Raw genomic sequence first — 22,794 nt, 5'->3', positions numbered from 1 at the left:
GATAACAGAGTAACAAATTCTGACTGTGATTAAAAAGCTCTACCTCTACTATAAATTTTTCATCACCCCACCTCCAGGCTCCAATCCATCCCAGCTGCTTCTACTGGAGGAATGGTTGCATAATGGAAAACCTCTCTATGACACATGCCTACAAACTGCTCTAAGCTTGTATCAACTAAAGCTGTTCTCTATTAGACTTATAAATAGTAATGCTGCTTCCTCATCCACCAGATTTATCACTGTCTACGTGTAGAGTACTTTATAACTCATTTCATGTTTATGACAGCCTTGATAGGTAGTAATAGTCCATCTAAGAAATGAAAAAACCAATCTCTTGAGAGCATTATGTAAAGTGGCCAAGGTCTATCACTAAGAAAGTGCTAGTGCCAGCATTGGAACCAAGAAGATGACTCTAAAGTCTATGCTCTTTATCATGTTAACAATCTGTTAACACAAAATAGAAGCATTTGCTTTTTGAAGAAGAATTATGGAAGACTCAAAACCTTTAAATGTGGCCCTGGCCGGTTGGCTCAGCGGTGGAGCGTCGGCCTGGCGTGAGGGGGACCCAGGTTCGATTCCCAGCCAGGGCACTTAGGAGAGGCACCCATTTGCTTCTCCACCCCCCCCCCCTCCTTCCTCTCTGTCTCTCTCTTCCCCTCCCGCAGCCGAGGCTCCGTTGGAGCAAAGATGGCCTGGGCACCGGGGATGGCTCCTTGGCCTCTGCCCCAGGCGCTAGAGTGGCTCTGGTCGCGGCAGAGCGACGCCCCGGAGGGGCAGAGCGGCACTCCTGGTGGGCGTGCCGGGTGGATCTCGGTCGGGTGCATGCAGGAGTCTGTCTGACTGTCTCTCCCTGTTTCCAGCTTCAGAAAAATACAAAAAAAAACAAAACCTTTAAATGTGCAGGATTAAGTTATAATTTTGGACTGAATGGTGGCAGAGTTGCTTTTTCTATCCATTCTTTCTTCTTCTTCTTCTTCTTCTTCTTCTTCTTCTTCTTCTTCTTCTTCTTCTTCTTCTTTTCTGAAGCTGGAAACGGGGAGAGACAGTCAGACCCCAGCATGCGCCTGACCGGGATCCACCCAGCCAGACGCTCTGCCCACCAGGAGGCGATGCTCTGCCCCTCCGGGGTGTCGCTCTGCCGCGACCAGAGCCACTCTAGCGCCTGGGGCAGAGGCCAAGGAGCCATCCCCAGCGCCCGGGCCATCTTTGCTCCAATGGAGCCTTGGCTGCGGGAGGGGAAGAGAGAAACAGAGAGGAAGGAGGGGGGGGTGGAGAAGCAAATGGGCGCTTCTTCTATGTGCCCTGGCCGGAATCAAACCCTGGTCCCCCGCACACCAGGCCGACGCTCTACCGCTGAGCCAACCAGCCAGGGCTTCTATCCATTCTTAATCCAGAAATGCCTGTGATGAACCTATGCCCATTTAGTTCCCTGTCACTTGGCCATCCTCACATATTTTTTCCTTTTCTAACAGGACATGGTGACTACAGCATCTACTTACCTGTTTGAAGCCACAGAAAAAAGACTATTTTTCAAAACTGTATCAATATTAATTCCCGAGAATTGGAAGGAAAACCCTCAGTACAAGAGGCCAAAACTTGAAAGCTACAAACATGTAAGAATCAAAAAACTTTTCTTTCTCTCATATATATAAAATATATATATATTTCTTAAGTGAGAAGCATGGAGACAGAGAGACAGACTCCCACATGTGCCCCAACCAGGATCCACTCATCAGGCCCCCTACTGCACAATGCTCTGCCCATCTGGGGCTGTTGCTCTGTTGCTCATCAACTGAGTTATTTTAGCACCTGAGGCGAGGCCATGAAGCTATCCTAAGCTCCCAGAGCCAACTTGTTCTAATTGAGCCATGACTGCGAGAGGGGACAAGAAAGGTAGAGAGAAAGAAGTGAAAGAAGTGAGAGGGGGAAGGGTGGAAAAGCAGATAGTCACTTCTCCTGTGTGCAATGAGTGGGAATCAAACTCAGGACATCCACATGCCAGGCAGATGCTCTACCACTGAGCCAACCAACCCAGACCAAAAAACTTCTCTTAAAATATTACATTTTCTGATGTTCCTCCATTGTGTTGCAAATTGACTGTTTCAGAGGTTTTTAGACTAAATGCTAGCATTTCTATTTCTGATGTTTTAAAAATCTTTTTAAACATTCTCAGGCTGACGTTATAGTTACATTACCTGCCCTGCAAGGTAGAGATGAACCATACACGAAGCAGTTTAAACCCTGTGAAGGAAGAGGAGAATATATTCATTTCACCCCTGACTTCATACTTGGAAAAAAACAAAATGAATATGGACCAACAGGTAGGAATTTCAGTTAACATATATTTTGCAATGATCCCAATAAGTCGCTCTGTACCCAAGTTAAGTATACAAGCCTTAGAGCCAAGAACTGTCTCTATAGGTTCAAATCCTGACTCCCTTAATTACCAGCTCTGTGTTTTACTGGACAATGAGCAAGCCTCTCTGTGTTTATTTCCTGTGAAATTGTGAATAGAGGAGTTCCTACTTTATAGAATTGTTGTAAATATTAAATAACATAATCCATATAACTGTACTCAGTAGAGTATCTACAGAAATTTGAACATAGGGCAACAATAATTAATCTTTTTCTTAAGGTATACTTTTCAAATCTTAATTTTCCAGCCTGACCAGATGGTGGTGCAGTAGATAGAGCATCAGACTGGGACTCAGAGGACCCAGGTTCAAAATCCTGAGGTTGCTGGCTTGAGCAATGGGCTCATCGTGCTTGAGAGCAGGCTCACCAGCTTGAGCGCAGGGTCACTGGCTTGAGCGTGAAATCATAGACATGACCCCATGATCGCTGGATTGAACCCAAAGGTTGCTAGTGTGAGCCCAAGGTCTCTGGCTAGAGCAAGGAGTCACTTGCTCTATTATAGCCCCCTGGTCAAAGTACATATGAGAAATTAATCAATGAACAACTAAAGAGCAGCAACAAAGAGCCACAACAAAAAGTTGATGCTTCTCATCTCTCCCTTCCTGTCTGTCTGTCCCTATCTGTTCCTCTCTCTGTCTCTCTCTCTGTTAAAATAAAAATTTTAATTTTCCAGTTTTCCACAGCTAGATAGATATTACACATATGCCGTCTAGATGGAAGGCAGATGCGTGAAAAGCTCTTTTCAGCATCACGATGACCATTCCTGGCCAAGAGAAAACACTCATGGCCTGTAGTTGCTGAGATTATTATTCAACTTATTTGGTTGAACTAAATGTGCTTGTATATTAGTGAGTATTTTTACCTATTAAAAAATAGCAATTTCATCTAGTTCAAGCTAAAAGTTAAGATTATTGGTTTAAATGAACTAAGGCATATTATTTCACACAAGAAAAACATTCCTGAATCCTCATACCCCAAGATCACTTTCTCTTCTTCCATTGTCCCTTCAGTGGGCACTCATTAAGTCTCTTGTTTCTGTCAAACATTCAGTTAACCCTGGTTTTCATCATTACCTGAACCTGCTCCCCACCCTGGTCTTGAAAGTTCCACCATCTTATCCCATTTCAGACTTAACTCTCCCCTGTACCTTAGTCTGATCATGTTTGGTCTACTAAGCACCTTTAATCTTTTGCTCCCTTCTAGCTATAACTTTTTATCTACCTGGCAGGTCCAGCAAAGTATAAATAGCTCAATTCCCTTACCACTCTTATTTTTATGTTTCATTCCACTTGCCAAATGCTCTCTCCTGCATTTGCAGCCGGTTTCCTTTAGCTTCTAATGTTTCCAAGATTGTGAAAGAAATTTAAAAAATGAATGGATATCATTACAAAAACACCTTTTTCAATCTTAGTGAGCCCTCAAAGCTACTCAGCCATGTTGAACTTGCCTCTTCTCAACTCCCTTTACCATGCCCCAGTAGCTGTTCTAACACTTTTATCATTTTTCTCAAGATCTCTAGCCACTTTTTCAATCCCATTAATCAATAGATGCCTTGACTTGGAGAACAGAACCCCTACCTTCTTCTTCTCTACTTCCAAACTCATGCCCACCTTCACCTACCTTAGATGAGGAGGATTTTCTCCAATTTTTCAAGTCAGCATCCCCAACTGAGCTCTTGTTCTTTCCCTACACCCCCACTTCAGCCTCATTCCATAATTGACAGTCCTTATGCCATGCTTAGACAGGAGTTTCTCCTATAATATGATACATGTGTTTGTGAAAAACTCACGTTTTGAAAAATAATGTTCTAAAAACAACATGGCTCTTGAAAAATAAAGTTAAGAAAAGAGTCTTTAAATGTATGCAATTTGTAATAAAAATGATAACAATAATAATAGGCACCTGGAAAGATCATTTGAACCATCTTGATAGTAGCTCAGTTTGGCTGAAAACTGCCATCACAGTAGATATTAAAAGTACACACACACACACATACACACACACAGAGCGAAATGCTATTACAAATGAGAATCTGGTTAGTGGAAACTAGGACAATGATATAGATGGAAATGGAATTCTAAGTCAGAGGGGCTGCTTTTCTGGCAATAAAAGTTGTATACTTTTAAGATGTGCAAGATGATGATTTGCTATTCTTACTGAATAGTAAAATGATTACTACAGTCAAACCAACTCCATATCATCTCAAGCATGCACACGTGTGTGTGTGTGTGTGTGTGTGTGTGTGTGTGAAGACCTGAAATCTACTTTCTTAACTAACTTAGGTGGGTATGAAAAGCAGGACAACCTACCACGAGCTGAGCATAAAGCAAGTCTAAGAGTGGACCACTGTAAAAAGGGAGTCACAGGCGCCATACTAAATTTTCTTAAAATTAAACAAATTCCTATGATATGAGGAGTTTAACTGATATGAGGGATTTTTCCTTCTATACCAAAGGTTATATATAATCCTACAATTGCTCATCTGACTCCATATGCCTAGGAAGTCGTAGACCAGTGTTTTTCAAGTATAATGTGTGAAGGAGTAATTTAGGGATTCGATTCTGATGCAGGAGGTTTAGAGTAGACCTAAGATTGTGCATTTGTTGTTATCTCCCAGGTAATGCTGACACTACTGGGTCAAGGAACACATTTGGAATAGTAAGGACTTAAAGAAGAAACATGAGTTTTGCATAGTACTGACATTTTCTTCCTATTTTAAGATCTCATGAGTTAATTTGAGTTAGATAAATACATTGTAGCAGAATAGACTGTTCCCAACTTCCCCTTCCCTATTTTTACTCTCTTTGAAGTATTTTCTAATGTTGTTAGAACAAAAATTCTTCTTGGTATTTTTTTTGGGTTTTTTTGTTTTGTTTTGTTTTTTGTTTTTTGTATTTTTCTGAAGCTAGAAACAGGGAGAGACAGTCAGACAGACTCCCGCATGTGCCCGACCGGGATCCACCCGGCATGCCCACCAGGGGGCGACGCTCTGCCCACCAGGGGGCGATGCTCTGCCCCTCCGGGGCGTCGCTCTATTGTGACCAGAGCCACTCTAGCGCCTGGGGCAGAGGCCAAGGAGCCATCCACAGCGCCCGGGCCATCTTTGCTCAATGGAGCCTCGGCTGCGGGAGGGGAAGAGAGAGACAGAGAGGAAGAAGAGGGGGAGGGGTGGAGAAGCAGATGAGCGCTTCTACTGTGTGCCCTGGCCGGGAATCGAACCTGGGACTTCTGCACACCAGGCTGACGCTCTACCACTGAGCCAACCGGCTAGGGCCTCTTCTTGTGTTTTTCCCTCCTGCATGTCAAGCTGTGGATTTACCCTTATTCTTCCATTTACCCTGAAATTCTTAGATAAAATAATATTTTTATTTTGACTCCTCTCTAAGCTTATCCTAGTAAAGGAATATATCTCATTCATCTTTATCTTTCCTAGTACCTAGTATGGTTTTGAATATATAATTAATAGCCCTGGCCGGTTGGCTCAGTGGTAGAGCGTCAGCCTGGCGTGCAGAAGTCCCGGGTTCAATTCCCGGCCAGGGCACACAGGAGAAGCGCCCATCTGCTTCTCCCCCCCTCCCCCTCTCCTTCCTCTCTGTCTCTCTCTTTCCCTCCCGCAGCCGAGGCTCTATTGGAGCAAAGATGGCCCGGGCGCTGGGCATGGCTCCTTGGCCTCTGCCCCAGGCGCTAGAGTGGCTCTAGTCGCGGCAGAGCAACGCCCTGGAGGGGCAGAGCATCGCCCCCTGGTGGGCAGAGCGTCGCCCCTGGTGGGCGTGCCGGGTGGATCCCGGACGGGCGCATGCAGGAGTCTGTCTGACTGTCTCTCCCCGTTTCTAGCTTCGGAAAAATACAAAAAAAAGAAAAAGAAAAAAAAAAGAATATATAATTAATAATAATTATTTTCACATAATTAATGCTTGTATGTGTTAAGTAATATAAATAATTCACTTCATTTAGATATCTCCAACATTATATAGGACCTACAGCAATGTTTTTAATCTTTAATTTTTCATTATCAAATCCCTAAGGAACATTTATAGACATTTTTTTAACATTTAATTTTGCTGTCGTGAAATTTTGGTTCCACATGTTTTACATATTTGTTTATGTTGTTAGTAGAAGTGAACTTCATAGAAACAAAAAACATTGTGATAGGTAAGATTCTTTTGCTCCCCACCAGCCAAAACCTGAAGCCCAGTCTAGTCTGTCTATAGCATATACATACATATACGTACATATATACATACATACACACATAAATGTTTCATTGATTTAACATGTTATAGAATAAAAAGATAATATACTACATATCACATTATAATTCAATGCAATGCTATATGCTCTCTTAAAAAACAAAAATGTAGGCCCTGGCTGGTTGGCTCAGTAGTAGAGCGTTGGCCTGGCATGCAGAAGTCCTGGGTTCGATTCCCGGCCAGGGCACACAGGAGAAGCACCCATCTGCTTCTCCACCCCTCCCCCTCTCCTTCCTCTCTGTCTCTTTCTTCCCCTCCTGGAGCAGCGAGGCTCCATTGGAGCAAAGATGGCCCGGGCGCTGGGGATGGCTCCTTGGCCTCTGCCCCAGGCGCTAGAGTGGCTCTGGTCGCGACAGAGCGACCCCCCCGGAGGGGCAGAGCATCGCCCCCTGGTGGGCAGAGCGTCGCCCCCTGGTGGGCGTGCCAGGTGAATCCCAGTTGGGCGCATGCGGGAGTCTGTCTGACTGTCTCTCCCCTTTTCCAGCTTCAGAGAAATAAAAAAAAAAAAATGTAGGCCCTGGCCAGTTGGCTCAGTGATAGAGCATCGGCCTGGCTTGCAGGAGTCCCGGGTTCAATTCCCAGCCAGGGTACACAGGAGAAGCGCCCATCTGCTTCTCCACCCCTCCCCCTCTCCTTCCTCTCTGTCTCTCTCTTCCCCTCCCACAGCCAAGGCTCCATTGAAGCAAAGTTGCCCCGGGCGCTAAGGATGGCTCTATGGGTTCTGCCTCAGGCGCTAGAATGGTTCTGGTTGCAACGGAGCCCCAGATGGGCAGAGCATCGCCCCCTGGTGGGCATGCCGGGTGGATCCTGGTCGGGCGCATGCGGGAGTCTGTCTGACTGCCTCCCTGTTTCCAACTTCAGAAAAATACAAAAAAAAATAAATAAATAAACATTGGCATTTATTTATAAAACAAATATAATTATTTTTATTTAAAAAACATTTCTTAAATATTTGAAGAATAAATTTTGTCACCTGAATTATGATCATGTTTTTAAAATACTTTCCTACAGGTAGACTGTTTGTCCATGAGTGGGCCCATCTCCGCTGGGGAGTGTTTGATGAGTACAATGACGATAAGCCTTTCTACAGCGCTAAGTCAAAAAGAATTGAAGCAACAAGGCATGGCCATTTAAATTTCTTTAAATTTTAATTCAGGATGTACCTTTCTATTTTCTCTAGTTTGATTTATTTGAAATACCAATTATTCATTTTGTTCCAATGCAGATAATAGATGCTATATCACAAAACAGTGCTTTTCTGTTTATTTCTGATTTATTCTAGAAAATATATCACAAAGTAGCTCATCGCCAGTTGAAAATATATATAACTTCAAGAACATTTGGGAGCCAAGTTGACATATTTTTAAATGATTCCGGGACACATTTACACTGAAGCTGTGCTCTGTGTAAAGGGCTGTACTGTATGCTGAAAGATCAAAATTATTTACATTTTACATTACACAGGAATGAAAATAAAACTGTTAATAAATAGTGGTAACTGCTGGCTGAGTAAGAAAATCAAGCAGCTTCAAGGAGCCAAACAGGAATTTCTTGGGATTTATAAAATTCATTTTAAAATGCCAGTATAACATCACAGTTATTAATAGACAATCCTCTTTGTTCTGAGGCAAAGAGAACAGAATGGTTAGAGAAAATCTATCTAAAATTATGTGCCATCAGTTAAATCAACTCTAAATGACCTGCTGGGGCTGGGGACTTATCAAAAATTTACAAACTCAAAGAATACCATTTCAATGAAGACCCTTTATCAGCCCATAGCACCATTTTCAGGACACATATTTTAAAGAGTACTAGATTGGTTCCTTTTGATTATATCATATTCCCCTAAATGTCTCATTTCTACTGCCAAAAATTCATGATTGCTAATATAGATAACATGATTACATTCACTGAGTTCTGAGGCAATAGGAGCATACATATATGTAGGAGATTCCCTAAATGGCTGAATGAAACCTAGCCATTGTTTCTTAAATATGAACTGGAAACACATTGAAAAGACCCCAGCATGTTATAATTACTGCCACCTGTGGCCAATTCCATGCAATAAAACATAGGTCTAAAATGCCTCCACCACTCTTTACTGCCTTAGCAGTACTTCCATGTTTCCTTCAGACCACATTTCACTTTGGACTAAAATTCTCTTTGAATAATCAAAATACTTGTAGTTATGCCACATTCTATTCTTTTGGAGAGCCCTTCTTTGAAAAAACAAAGAACTTTAAGTTAAGGTGTTACCGAGGGTAAATGATTTCACAAGTTGCTTTGTTCAGATGCCTGCAATGCATTTACTACCACACAGCTACCACGAGAGATGGTTGGAAAAGGGGAACCCACAGCCATTTGTGTAAGCAGGTCAGCAGCAACTTTAATCTCAGCAGATAACTCAGCCATTGCATACTGGAGATGCCACTTAAAATTCCCTCTGAAACTTCTTGGGAAAGTGCTCTGGTAGAAATCCTTAACCTTTGTTGTCAAATAAGAATAAAGACCTTGATATAAGGATCATTCTGAATAGAAACACTTAAAATTTTCAAAAAACTGTTAATGGGTAGGTTGCCTCAAAGACTGTCACATATTTTCAGGTGTTCCGCACATATTACTGGTGTGAATAGAGTTCAAACGTGTCAAGGAAACAGCTGTATAACTAAGATGTGCAGACCTGATCCTAAGACAAAACTGTATCAGAAAGAGTGTCAATTTTTCCCTAATAAAGATCAAACTGAAAAGACATCCATAATGTTTATGCAAAGTATCAATTCTGTAAGTATGTCAATTATTTCTTCATATTGTATATTTGAAATCAAAGGACATGTTATCATGTTTAAAAAATACCTGTGCAGGTGACCTGAGGGATTATATGTATTAATACATAGCTCTTTGAACATTGGCACATTGTAAGCACTTAACTAATGTTACTTGTTATTGCTATTATTGAAAATCCACCTTACCATTATATGAATCCTCAATGAATCTTATGTCATTAAATAAATAGTATATTTGCAGAGCAGATTTTCTGTGTTTATCAAATTTTTAGTTGCATTTTTAAGTGTATCATATATAAAACATTTTCTTTCATTTTATTAACCTTTTAGGTTGTTGAATTCTGTAATGAAAAAAACCATAACCGAGAAGCGCCAAGCCTGCAAAACGAGAAATGCAGTTACAAAAGCATATGGGAGGTGATCAGCAATTCTGAGGACATAAAAAACAGCATGCCTATGGTGCAATCACCCCCTTCACCTGTCTTCTCATTGCTGAGGATCGGAGAAAGAATTCTGTGCTTGGTTCTTGATAAATCTGGAAGCATGGTAAGTCAGTCCATGGATCCATATTTCCTAGACATAGTGGCTAACGATGACTGAATGCCTAAGAACATGCTGAACATTATCTTCATCTGGGTTGTTCTAACTTGCTTGGTGGCATAAGTCCCATCACATCTTTGTAATCATGACCTCAGGATAGGCAGTAAATATTGTAATGAAAAAAGAGTGGCACAAAAATTTAAAAGACATAACATGATAGACTTATTTTCAGAAAATGGAGGGTTTTTTGAGTAGGACTTTTAGGCTCATTAGTAAAGATTTAATTTAGAAGATCAGAACAAGAGATAAAAATATAGAAATGTTTTCTCACCTTCCCCATTTATCTACTGGAAATACTTGACGTACAGGAGGACAGAGTGGATTGCTGAAGTCCATTCAGAGTCAGTCTTATTTATCATCTATATAAATACCTCTTTATGATTAAAGATAGAAATGGAAAGCATCACCATAAGGAAGATATAGTCCGATTCAGCCACTCATTCCTCCCCCATCATTTAGTAAATGGTAGACTTTAGGAATAGAGAACCATAGCCTTAAAGCGTTTGCAGCTGCATAGAGAAACTTTCTCTTCCCCATTACTTAGTTAACTCATACTTCTCCTTCAAAATTTGGTACAGGCACCTATCTACTCCAGGAGAGGGGCTGGTCTTCCAGGTTGGGCTAAAGGCCCTTCTGCTGGTCTCTCCTCCTATACTAGGAGCTCCTCTAGTGCTTGAAACCATATCCTCTAGGAACCATGTCCCCTAGGACTTGAAACCATGTCTTATTCATCTTTGTCTCACTTTTGCCAAGAACAAGGTTTACCACATACAGGTGCTCAATAAATAATTATTAAAATAGTGAAATACAAAAGAGAAGATGTAATATGATAAAGCACCCAGAAGGGGGGCACATTTGAGCCAGAACTGAGTATGCTAAAAATCAGAAACAATGTATTTGACAAATAGGGGATTATTTGGTTACTGAAAAGGGTGGAGAATAATTCACAATAGTACAGGGTTTTAGAAAGAACATCAGTGCTAGCCACCGGCACATCCGAGTGTGCTGGGAAGTTTCGGGAAGGAGAGATGACAGTCTATTTAGGTGAACATCTCCTTGGCATTTGAACTGTTGATTGCATTGTGTGCCATAACCCAAAGTCAACTAATAATTAAATTTTTACAAACATATTAAATGAGATTTAATCAAATATTTAGAATTGAGTTGATTCAGCCATATTTAAATAATTTTATTTAAAATGTTGCTGTATTCATGTATTATTTTTATTTTGTCTCTTAATTATAATAGATAATATAAATATTTTTAAAACAAACTCTTAAAATATACAAACTATAATTTAAAAGTTATGTTTGCTTTAACTTACATTTTGATAAAAATATACTCAAATATTAAGCATTTTGAATACAATTGCATTTTATTTGTAACCTTTTTTGTTATTACTGTTAGTTGAACACAAATTACATTAAAATCTTTATTTTAACAACATAATTAGTGTTTTGCCAAAATCAAGAAAATAAAATATTGTGGAATAAAATAATTTCTGAAATATTGGTCTTTTGTTACTCATACAAGATGTTAATAGCTTATCCAAACATGCAAAAACAATTAAATTCAGCCATCTTGATATTTCATCATATAAAGACCAAAGCTTTATTAATGTCTTTTTTATTTTATCATTGATTTGTCAAGATAAAAAGGAAACCATATTTTATTTTAACATTTTTAAACATTTTTAGCAATTTTTGAATGTGAGCGTGTAGGGCACATGGGAGCCCTTCTGTTCCCTGCCTCACCTGCTTCCAGAGGGGCCTAGGTTATCCGAGAAAATCTAAGGGATGAGCTAGGGAGTTTGGGGGGAAGCCCAAATCTTTGCCTTCTCCCCCAAAATAATAAGTCCAGGAATCCTTTGGGCAGCCATACTTCTCTGAGCACACTTAAAATTCACCTAAGAGGGAAAGTAAATCAAGCCCCTAAAACCTTGAAGATGAAGCCATTTCATGAGTCTTTTCCTTGGAGTGAAGGAGTTGGGGCGGGGGGGGGGGACAATGTGCCCAAGTCTCGTCCCAGTTCTACAGACCAAAGCAGAAAAGCTTGCCAGTGGGGGTGAAGGGGGCAGTTCAGCCCCACCTCACAGAGTTCCCTTCAGAGCTGGAGGATGACCTCACCCTCAGGAATGAACCCAGAGAGATGCTGCTGTCCAGTGCTAATTCCAGGTGACCCCCACCCTGGCTGAAGCAGTACAAGCCCCAGGGGACATGTAGGCCAAGAAAGTGGGGACAGGAGTAAGGTCAGAAGCTCTCTCCGGAATCTAGAGCATTGGGCTTAGGCCTTGCTAGCTCCTAAGTCTTTTATGCCAGTAAGAAAACCATATCCCTTTAGACAGATGAAATATAAAAGGTTCCCTTTCCTCCCTGCAGAAGCAGCCCTGGGCCAGGAGCCCAGGGCAAAAGGAGCCAGGTCTGAGTTATAACCAGGGGCCCCCTTTGCTGGGCACCAAGCATAGTGTACAACTTGCATCACCACCATGTATGTAGTTCCAGCCTGGGCAGTGGCGGCCACACAAGAGCAGGAAAGGTGGCCTGACTTCTGCTGGTGGCACATGGGTGGTACAGAGATTCCAAAATTCCGTTCCATGAACCCCTACATTCCATTACCTGCCTGTGACCCCCCAGGCCCAAATGACCCATCAACCACAGCAGCTCCCTGTCATCTGATATGCAGCATAGTTTTGTTCTTGTTTTGTTTTGTTTTGTTTTTGTCTGGAAAAAGAATTGTTAAATTTATTTTTTTAACACCAGACCTAGACCAGCCTTATCATGTTATCAAGGTCTCTGGAGGCAATGGGAAAGAAAGGTTTTTCAGGGACATCAATAGCCACTGGCTTTTGTCCCTATAATAAAAGGTGTGCTTCTCTCTTTGATCCTACCAATTAATGTCCCTTTTAGTTACTTAGAATTTTTCAGGACCTTGAATGGGGAGTCTCTCTGTAAATCCAAATTATTAATCTTTATTAAACTTTCCACAAACCAAATCAGACAAATAATACATCTACATTTTAAAAATCCACATTTGAAAGTCCTTCTAAGTATAATCCACTGTAATATATAGCCAGCAAAGCAACTGTGACGTTCTCTCATTTTTCTTACTAAATTTAGAAGCAAACGTTTTCAGAACATGAAATTAAGCAACAAAGTTCATAAGATAATGAGTAATATACCGTGTATGGTTAATTATTCTTGGTTCTAAAAAAGTCATCTTAGCCTCTTTGTAAAAATTGTGTGTGTAGTTATTGTACTTTGAAATATCATCAGATTACTAGTTTCAAAAAGAAAATGGAAATCCTCAAACTATTTATGTGATACTGAAAGAAAATATTTCTTAAAAGAATGTAATGTTTAACTTTTTACTGCTTCCCTTTGTCCTGGGGCTGGCTTATAACTATGCAATACACAATTCTTTGTGCCATTAAAATGAAGGGTTTCGAGTATTTTTAGTCTTTTTAGGGTGTGGGGGGGGACAATTTAGATTCAGAAAAGATATGATTGTTTCCCAACAGCTACTAAATCTGATGAACCATTACAATTATAAAGCAGATAGAATTACATTTAATCTTTCTTCATGAGGTGATAATCTCTACTTTTAACTCCGAACAGTACTCTGCTTTTATCTACCCTTAATATGGTATTTCAGACTCCAAAAATCAAGCATTTCTGAATACTTGAATGAAAGTCACTTGTCTGCCTAATTTTTATTTCAGCTGTAGTTAAAGCAGGAGATGTAATTCTGAGTGAGTTCATTCTAATACTCCAATTACTGAGAGAAGATGAGTAGCCTCCTCTAGACAGGGTGCAGGCAGAGCCAGGTTTAGAAGTAAATCAAAGTGGCAGAGAGAGCCCTCAAAGATGGGGATGTAGAGGCCTCTCACTGTAATTTGAGTCCAGGCAGAGCAGAAGGAAATTTGGGTATGTGTTAAGAGGAAGTAATACAGATAAGTTGGTGCTAAGGGACTGGAAAAGACAAATGTAAGAAGAGATTTACATCCTGGCCATTCACCTAGTTAAGATGGATGTGAGTCTTAATGAGTACCAGAGAACCAATTCTAATTAATCTATTCATGGAGAAATGGTAGAAGAGGTTAGGAGCAGAAGGGGTAGAAATAGGGCCTCTCAGAATTTAGCTGCAGCTCAAGGAAGTTTTAACTTTTGAGTTGTCTAGTCTCCAGGGACCTAGGGAATGGTCTCATCTTGATACCCTGGGAGTAATAAAGAGTCTATAAGATGTCAGTCACCACCCCTCAATTCCAACACAACCCCCTTAACCTGCACCTCTTATTTGAGTACTTAGCAGCCAAGAATCACTTCTAGTTAAAAGCCTGTGTTCTTTATTATACTTTATATGCTCCATGATACAAAAAAAACATATTTTTAATTTCATCAATTAAAAATTTGCTGTCTTTCATGGACAAGAGTGTGGTGGTTACCAGGGGTGGAGGGAGGGAGGACATGGGAGGGAGGGAGGGAGAGATTTAGGGGGAGGGGGAGGGGCACAAAGAAAACTAGATAGAGGGTGACGGAGGACAATCTGACTCTGGGCGAGGGGTATGCAACATAATTTAATGACAAGATAACCTAGACATGTTTTCTTTGAATATATGTACCCTGAATTATTAATGTCATCCCATTAACATTAATAAAAATTTATAAAAAAATAAAAAATAAATAAAAAAAATTTGCTGTCTTTAATAACACTAATTGCTAGTGATAGAAAATTCTTAACAAATTCTGTTTATCTGTTTTATGTAATCTGCTATTATTTTCCAATCAAAACCACTTTTTTGTTTTTCTTGTTCTTCACTCAGGTTAATGACCGCCTAAATCGAATGAATCAAGCAGCAACACTTTTTCTGCAGCAGATTGTTGAGAATGAAACCTGGGTGGGGATGGTGCACTTTGACAGTACCGCCAGCATTAAAAGTGACCTAGTCCAAATAATAAGCCCCAATGAAAGAAACCAACTCTTGAATAGCTTGCCTACAGTAGCTGATGGAGGAACTTCCATCTGCGCTGGAATTGAATCAGCATTTCAGGTGAAACCCATACTGCATGTATAGTTTGTTTGTTTTTTTATTATTAGGACATTTTTCTATTAGTACTGCTGCATATAATTGCTCAATAATTTTAACATAACTAATTCTAAGAAATACAGAACTAAGAACATAAAAAATTCACTTGATTTTTCTTAATGGACGAATGAATCAATGAATAAACTGATGGGTGGATATATTGTTATAAAAATGCCACTAGAGTATAAGTCCAATGAAGTCAGCAGCTTTGTTTTTTTTTCCCTTGCAACAATGGGTGCTCGATAAACGTTAGTTAAATAAATGAGAATGATTCACCAACAAAAGTCATCAACTTTAAGGCATTGTAAAAGCTTTATGGTATGACTCCACTGTGGGCCAGTTCACATTTCAGTTTTTGTGACATTAGTTAGGACAATCTGATGTTTATCTATTAAAGCAGATGTAGCAAGGACTGGTAGTCATAGAGTAAGGAACTCTGGTGAGGTCACGAGCTTTGACATCGGAGTACTGACTGCTGTTTTCCAGCTATGTGATCTTAGGCATTTTCAGTATCCTTGGACTCTCAATGCCTTAGCTATAAATATAGGCAAATAAGAACATCTACTTCATAGAATTATTATGAGAATTAAATAAAATGATATATTTATATACCTAGAACAATATTTATTATATTACACAGTAAATATTTAATTCACAACTGCTATTATCAATCTTATTTTTTTCCAACTTGTCTTCTTGAGCTTATAATGAATATCAAATGTGTCATTTTCCTGCTTAGAAATCTTCACTCTCTCCTCAGAGTATATAAATTAAGTCTGATTCCTTGGTCTGATATTCTTCAAGCCTCTTACCCTCTGAGTTCCCCTTTTCTGGTGTTCTGTGCTCTAACCAATTCACTGCACACGCTTCTCTCCATGGCTACCATGTAGTAAGAGCTCCGTCCCTTTGCCCAGGCAATTCCTCTGCCTGAAATGTTTCCTTCTTTTTATCTTTGCATGTTAAGATTCTACCAAATCTTCAAAATCCTTGCTCCTTCATGTAGTGTTCCCTGCTATTCACAACACTTATAAACTGTCTCTCATTTATGATTCCATGGCATTTTAGTGTAGCTTTCTAACATGAAGTCTTAGATGAAAACTCCAATGGTCACTTCCTAGCTCTTGGAACCTAAGCATGGTTCTTCATCCACGTAGTCATCAATTAACTCATTGGTGAAATGCGATGATGAAAGCTAGCACACAGAGTTGTTCATGCTTCAGTATATTCAAGATACATTTATTGTAGGAAGTAGGGGGAAAACATATATTTTAATTTATTCAACATATATTCATGTTCCAAGAAATGCTTCTCTGTTCTTGTGATACATGTAGGTTCAATGGGAAGCAGATAATACATATATAAATGAACAAAAACAATAATTGTAGGTTGTGAAGATAGTGTTGCCAAGAAACCAAACAGGATGATGTGACAGAGTAACTGGAAAAGTAGGGGCACTTCCTACCTTAGGTGGAGAGGCCATGAGGTCCTCTCGGAAGGGTAACATTTAAGTTACGATTTGAAGGATGAGAAAGAGCGGTTGGTTCAGGCAGAAAAGAAAGGGCCAGGTCTTGCGTCGGCCTGGCATGCAGAAGTCCTGGGTTCGATTCCCAGCCAGGGCACACAGGAGAAGCGCTCATCTGCTTCTCCACCCCTCCCCCTCTCCTTCCTCTCTGTCTCTCTCTTCCCCTCCCGCAGCCGAGGCTCCATTGGAGCAAAGATGGCCCAGGCACTGGGGATGGCTCCTTGGCCTCTGCCCCAGGCGCTAGAGTGGCTCTGGTCGCAACAGAGCGACCCCCGGGAGGGGCAGAGCATCGCCCCCTGGTGGGCGTGCCGGGTGGACCCCGGTTGGGCACATGTGGGAGTCTGTCTGACTGTCTCTCCCCGTTTCCAGCTTCAGAAAAATACAAAAAAAAAAAAAAAAGAAAAGAAAAGAAAAGAAAAGAAAAGAAAAGAAAAGAAAAGAAAAAAGAAAAGAAAGGGCCAGGTCCCTTAAGAAAGAGGTGGAAAAGGACTGGATTATTCTAAAAATTGATAGAGCTAGTGGCACTGGAATTTGACAAACGAGAAGATATGATATGTAATCAGCAGGCAGACAATGACTAAATCTTTCAAAACTTTAAAAAAAAAAGTAAGAGGTTTTTATTTTATTTTAAGCACAACAGAAAGCTACTGAAGGGTTCTAAGTATCAGACATTGATAATCAATTTATATTTTAAGAAAATGAAATAAATAAATTGCTCTGTATAAAATAAATAAATTGTGCTCTGGCTGGTTTGCTCATTGGATGAAGCATTGGCTGGCATATGAATGTCCTGCGTTCGATTCCTGGTCAGGGCATACAAGAGAAGTGACCATTTGCTTCCCCCCTCTTTCCCCCTTCTTTCCCTCTCCCCTCCCACAACCAGTGGCTCAATTGGTTCCATCGTCGACCCGGACACTGAGGATAACTCAATTGGTCTGAGCACATCAGCCTCAAGCACTAAAAATAGCTCAGTTGATTTGAGCATTGATTAGTCCCAGACAGGAGTTGTCAGGTGGATCCCAGTTGAGGCGCATGTGGGAGTCTGTCTCTCTATATAACCTCCTCTCAGTTATAAAAAAGGAAAAAGAAAGGAAAAATTAATTGTAGGTAGTAAGAGCAGTAGTAGTGTAGTGATCTAGGGACAGATTGGGAGCTTGGACTTGGATTAAATTACACATTGTATAAAATACATTCAACGCCTAGCAAATATTCCAGAAAATGTAGCATTGTGATATTGTGTTGTTTCTCTTGAACTATAGAATATATTATATTTGTCACTTGTCTCTATATCTCAACAAATATTTTTAAATGTAATTCCACTGTTTCCAGGAATGCAGGAACCATGTAATTCCTGTTGAGTCCTCAGAAGCCATGACAGTGACTATCACATCTTCAGTGCTTAATAAATAACTGATACAGGAGAGGAAAGGTGAAGGAAAAAGAAATCTGCTTCATCTTTAGATCTTTATTTTGCAATGAAATATGTGGGGGAACGTCCTGGGGATACTGTATGAAAGCTGTATGTGCATAAAAGCATTTCCTGTTTTTCGGTTTGCTTTTAGTGCCTGGCCCAGACCATATTTCTCCCAAATTGCAATATATGTAATGATCATTATTTGCCTCACAATATGCAAAAATTGAAATTGGGCTGTTCATGTTATTCCCTGATCCCTGTTTATTAAGGATTTCTACATTCTAAACCCTTTTCTGCAAGTCTACACACTCGCTCACTCCCAGTCCATGAAAACCACTGATAAATCTGTCATTTTTTCCCTTTTGGTCTATACTGAATTTCTCAAGGTATACCAAAAAGCCTCTACCAATTACACCTATCAAAGAAGATAAAATATAGTTGCTACCCTGTGACAAATTCTCTTTTTACTTTTACATAGGAGCTTAGATTCAGAAATCTGAGTGTAAACTGTTCAGCTTTAGGAAAAGGCTCAAGCCACAAATATAATTCATCTCAATAAACATAATTCATGTATTCTCTGAGCACCACCAACTTACTTAGTTTTGTGCTTGTTACCTATTTACCTGTATATACAGGTAACAACCACAAAACTAAGGTGGTGGTGCTTAGAGAATATATTTATATATGTGGGGGGAACCTTCTCATGCGTGCCTTGATTGGGGGGCTCCAGCTGAGCCAGTGACCCCTTGCTCAAGCCGGTGACTTGGGCTCAAGCCAGCAACCTTTGGGCTAAAGCCAGTAACCTCAGAATCCCAGGTCAACACTCTGTTTACTCCACCACCATCAGTCAGACTGTGCTTGTTACTTTTAGATGTAAAATAAAAGTTTTATAACAAGATTCCTAACCTTGACGTGCTTAGAACTTTCTTTTTTCTATAAGCAGACTGAGTTGATGGCTCCCTAATTTAGAATCATTAAGTTTTTTTTTAATGTTGAAGTGGTATTTTAATGCATTTAACTGTCTATGCAACAGATTTTATACACTGAAGTTTTGTCAGAGAGAAGTCTGGTCAAAGACGGAAGAGAAATATTCAGTAACACACTCTGCAAATACATCTTTGGTGTCTGATTGACCTGCCTTCCTCAGACTGAGATGCCATTGTTATTTAGTCCAAGAAGGATGTTCAAAAGCCCTGCTCCCACATAACCTCATTTGAGCAAACAGTCCCTATGGCAGATGGACAGAAAAGAGTAATGTTCAAGTTCCTTTAGGGATTGTTGATTTCAAAGTCTGTAATTTTAAAACAGAAGTCATCTCTTCTCTTCTGTACACTTTTATTTTCTCTGTATATCTTTTTCTGTTCTCCTATAAAGTGTACTTGTTCTAGGAACATTTAGTAATTATGCTATGATTATATTTATAGGTAATAAAAAAAAAATACTCCCAACTGGATGGATCCGAAATAGTGCTGCTGACTGATGGGGAGGACAGCTCTGCAATACAGTGTCTTGATAAAGTGAAAGAAAGTGGGGCCATCGTTCATTTCATTGCTTTGGGACCATCTGCTGATGAAGCAGTCAGAGAGATGAGCAATGTAACAGGTAAATAGATTCTAGTCCTTTAATAGAACTGCATACATGCCGAGACTGACAACTCAGTTTCTTGTGAAAATCCGAAGGCCAACATTGTTAAGAACTGTATCATAAATAAAAATGAACAATTTTCCTTAAGGGCTGTGTGAAATCTGGGAGCTTAATATATGGAAGTCTCTTTACTTTTTTTTTTTTTTTTTGATGCTATGATTATTTGATGTGTTTCAACCAGTTGAGATTTCTTTAAGTGAGGTATGAGGGTAGCTTACACTTTCTGGTTATGACTTATATAAGTTAACATTTTAGAGTTAATCTTTACACCAATCTGGTTTGGGTCCCTTTTAATAATATATACTGAAACTATTATTTGTTCACCCTGTTACCTTAAAATTACTAAATTGTGATAAGTACTTATTTTCTAGAAAACAACCCAGTTAATGTATTTACATTTTAGGAGGAAAACATTATTATGCCTCGGATCTGCTTCAGAACAACGGCCTCATTGATGCTTTCGCAGCCCTGGCATCAGAAAACGCTGCTGTTTCCCAGCAGTCTCTGCAGGTCTGAGTTCCCACTCCTTAAGTTTTATGTTTGCATTTAGCCATAACCAAGAAAAATAATTTGGTTATTATAAGTTTTAAGTTCTATATTTTTCTCAAAGTAAATTGTTAATTAAAATCAAAACTTCAGCATGAAATAGAAATTATTCTTTAGATATGGCCAAATTAAGTAGTCAAATAGTGAACTAAGTAGTGAAATAGCCAACATAGTTTTTCTTTTCCTTTTCCCCTAGAGTTTGGTTACAGTATAACATCAAAATGTTAAATTTTTCATACAAAATAGACTGTCTAATAATATAGTATCCATTTTTCTATGACACATAACAATATATCTCATACTTACAAGATTTCTCTCACACTTCACTGCTGTGGAATAAATTAGGTTAGGGTGAACTCAAGACTTGGAAAAGGAAGACAAGTAGTTTGGAAAGAAATTCATTTGGAGAAAAAGAATGAATATTTTTAAAAATTAGGATTTTCTTTATGTCTTTAACCACTCTTTTCACTGGCTTTTATTTTATTCACCTCTCCTCTGAACTCCTTTTTTAATCTGTGTTTAAATAACACACTCTTTCCCTGTTACTTGATTGAAAAACTTGAACTAAACTTCTATTCTTTATTCATACCCCATGTAAAATGCCAACACAGACTATTTTCTTGAAAAATATTTTTTCACAAAATTTTATTTTTGTCCATTTCCATTTCCACAAAGTCTATATCATGTCACCTATGTGAAGACTTGTCTTCCATCTTCTAGTTTTCCAGGTCACTGCCTACATTAAAACTTGACATAATCACCTAAACAAACCTATTTTCCTCTAGTCTCCAATGATGAAGAGCACATACATTACAGGAGGCAGGATTAGGATTATATGTGCAGATTGATCTGGAGATCTGGTTTGTAGCTTCACCTTGCAAACAGATTAAAAATTGATCTGGGGTCTAGCTTGGTAGTGTATATAAAATGAACTGCAAGAGAATAAAACTAATTTCTGAGGGCTTAAATCTGGTTGATTTCGAAAATGATGATACTACTTTCTAATACTGACAAGTAAAGAGAGAGAACTGATTTTGAAGATAATTATTTTGGGTTCTGCTTAAAACCTTAGTAGAATTTAAAGGATGGTGGGACATTAAAATAGAATATTCCAAAAGAATTTTAACTCTAACAGCCGGATACAGAAAGTCAGCCAAAAGAAAGACATTTGCATACAGGAAGTACTCCAAGTTTTAAAAATGGACTTCTTAAACTGTACGAAAGGGGCAGAAAAGTTTTGTTCCCCTCACTTAAATGGTGGAAGGAACACAGAAGAAAGGTTGTTCTCCACTCCTGCCCAGTTATTTTCCCCTAGTACCAAAGCTTTCTAACTTTCTTACAAGTTTCCGGTGCGACGTCTCAAAAAGGCATTCACGTTTAACTGGATAATAATATTTTATCCACTCAAAGACATGTCCACTTAACACAGGACTGAGATTTTTGTCATTGCAATGATGTTTCAATGGTATAATTCACTCTCCTCTCTCAGCACTGATATGGAGGTATTTGGGTTTAGGACTAGGTTGGAGTAGAAATGGAACTTCCCAATATTTCCTGAAATGACACATTGTAGACAGCACCTTCTTGGTCAATAGATAAAGTTTGCTGTACTTGACTAAGAGTCATCTGCAAAGATTTGAAAAACTTTCTTTGAGACTCCTCTCAGAGAAAGGTCTTAACATTCTCTTCTCAAAAGTCCAACCTTCATAAACATCATTTTGTCCTCTTTATATATTTTTTTCAAGTGAGAGGAGGTGAGATAGAGACATAAACTCTAGCATGCACCCCAACCAGGATCCACCCGGCAACTCCTGTCTGGGGCCAATGCTCTGCCCATCTGGGGCCATGGTCCCAACTGAGCTCATACTAAAGTACTGAGGCAGAGGCTTCACAAAGCTATCCTCAGTGCCCAGGGCCAATGCAATCAATCCAATAGAGCCAAGGCTGCAGGAGAGGAAGAGAGATAGAGAAAGGGGAGAAGGGTGGAGAAGCAGATGGTCACTTCTCCTGTGTGCCCTGACCAGCAATGGAACCCAGGATATACAAACCAGGCCAATGCTGTACCACTGAGTTGGTGAGGGCCCTCTTTATACTCTTGTTGGACATGTTTATCATCCAGGACTACTAACTACAGAATATGTGAAGAATTATTTGAAGATTTCACATCAGAAAAATAACCATGAGTGTTTGTCTCTTTATTTGCTCTCTACTCAAATACTGTAGCCACCACCAATAAGTGTTTTCTTTCAGGTCATCACAAAGATGGATAAACTCAGTGTGATTTGCGCGCACGCGCGCGCACACACACACACGCACACGCCTTACAGCTAATTTTTCATCAATGTTGTAGCACCCTTTAATGCTAAAGTCTCATGTGGGCATTTACAAAAACAACTGGGAAAAATAATACAACCATGTCTCCAGCTGTAAAATACATTCTCTTGCTCTAATGCTTTTATTATACTATGTCCTTTTCTCAGCCTCTATATATCCACACTTTCTGACTAATAACTGTCACATCCGAACAAGCCTCAGGT

The 22,794-nt window shown here is 39.6% G+C and overlaps 1 protein-coding gene across 1 annotated transcript in view; it reads left to right on the top strand.

Moving 5' to 3' along the window:
• CLCA4 (chloride channel accessory 4) overlaps positions 1–22,794 on the top strand; it is a 53,091-nt gene that overhangs the window by 15,848 nt on the left and 14,449 nt on the right. Inside the window, exons 2-9 of the mRNA XM_066268740.1 lie at positions 1,473–1,613; positions 2,174–2,321; positions 7,677–7,785; positions 9,269–9,446; positions 9,779–9,994; positions 14,868–15,095; positions 19,492–19,669; positions 20,115–20,221. Of these exons, the coding sequence (XP_066124837.1) occupies positions 1,473–1,613; positions 2,174–2,321; positions 7,677–7,785; positions 9,269–9,446; positions 9,779–9,994; positions 14,868–15,095; positions 19,492–19,669; positions 20,115–20,221 (1,305 nt within the window). The remainder of the gene's footprint in view (positions 1–1,472; positions 1,614–2,173; positions 2,322–7,676; positions 7,786–9,268; positions 9,447–9,778; positions 9,995–14,867; positions 15,096–19,491; positions 19,670–20,114; positions 20,222–22,794) is intronic.

Source organism: Saccopteryx bilineata, chromosome 3 (genome assembly GCF_036850765.1).
Source record: "Saccopteryx bilineata isolate mSacBil1 chromosome 3, mSacBil1_pri_phased_curated, whole genome shotgun sequence".
Lineage (NCBI taxonomy): Eukaryota > Metazoa > Chordata > Mammalia > Chiroptera > Emballonuridae > Saccopteryx > Saccopteryx bilineata.
Note: the sequence above shows the minus strand (reverse complement) of the source record. Positions and strands in the feature narration are given on the sequence as shown.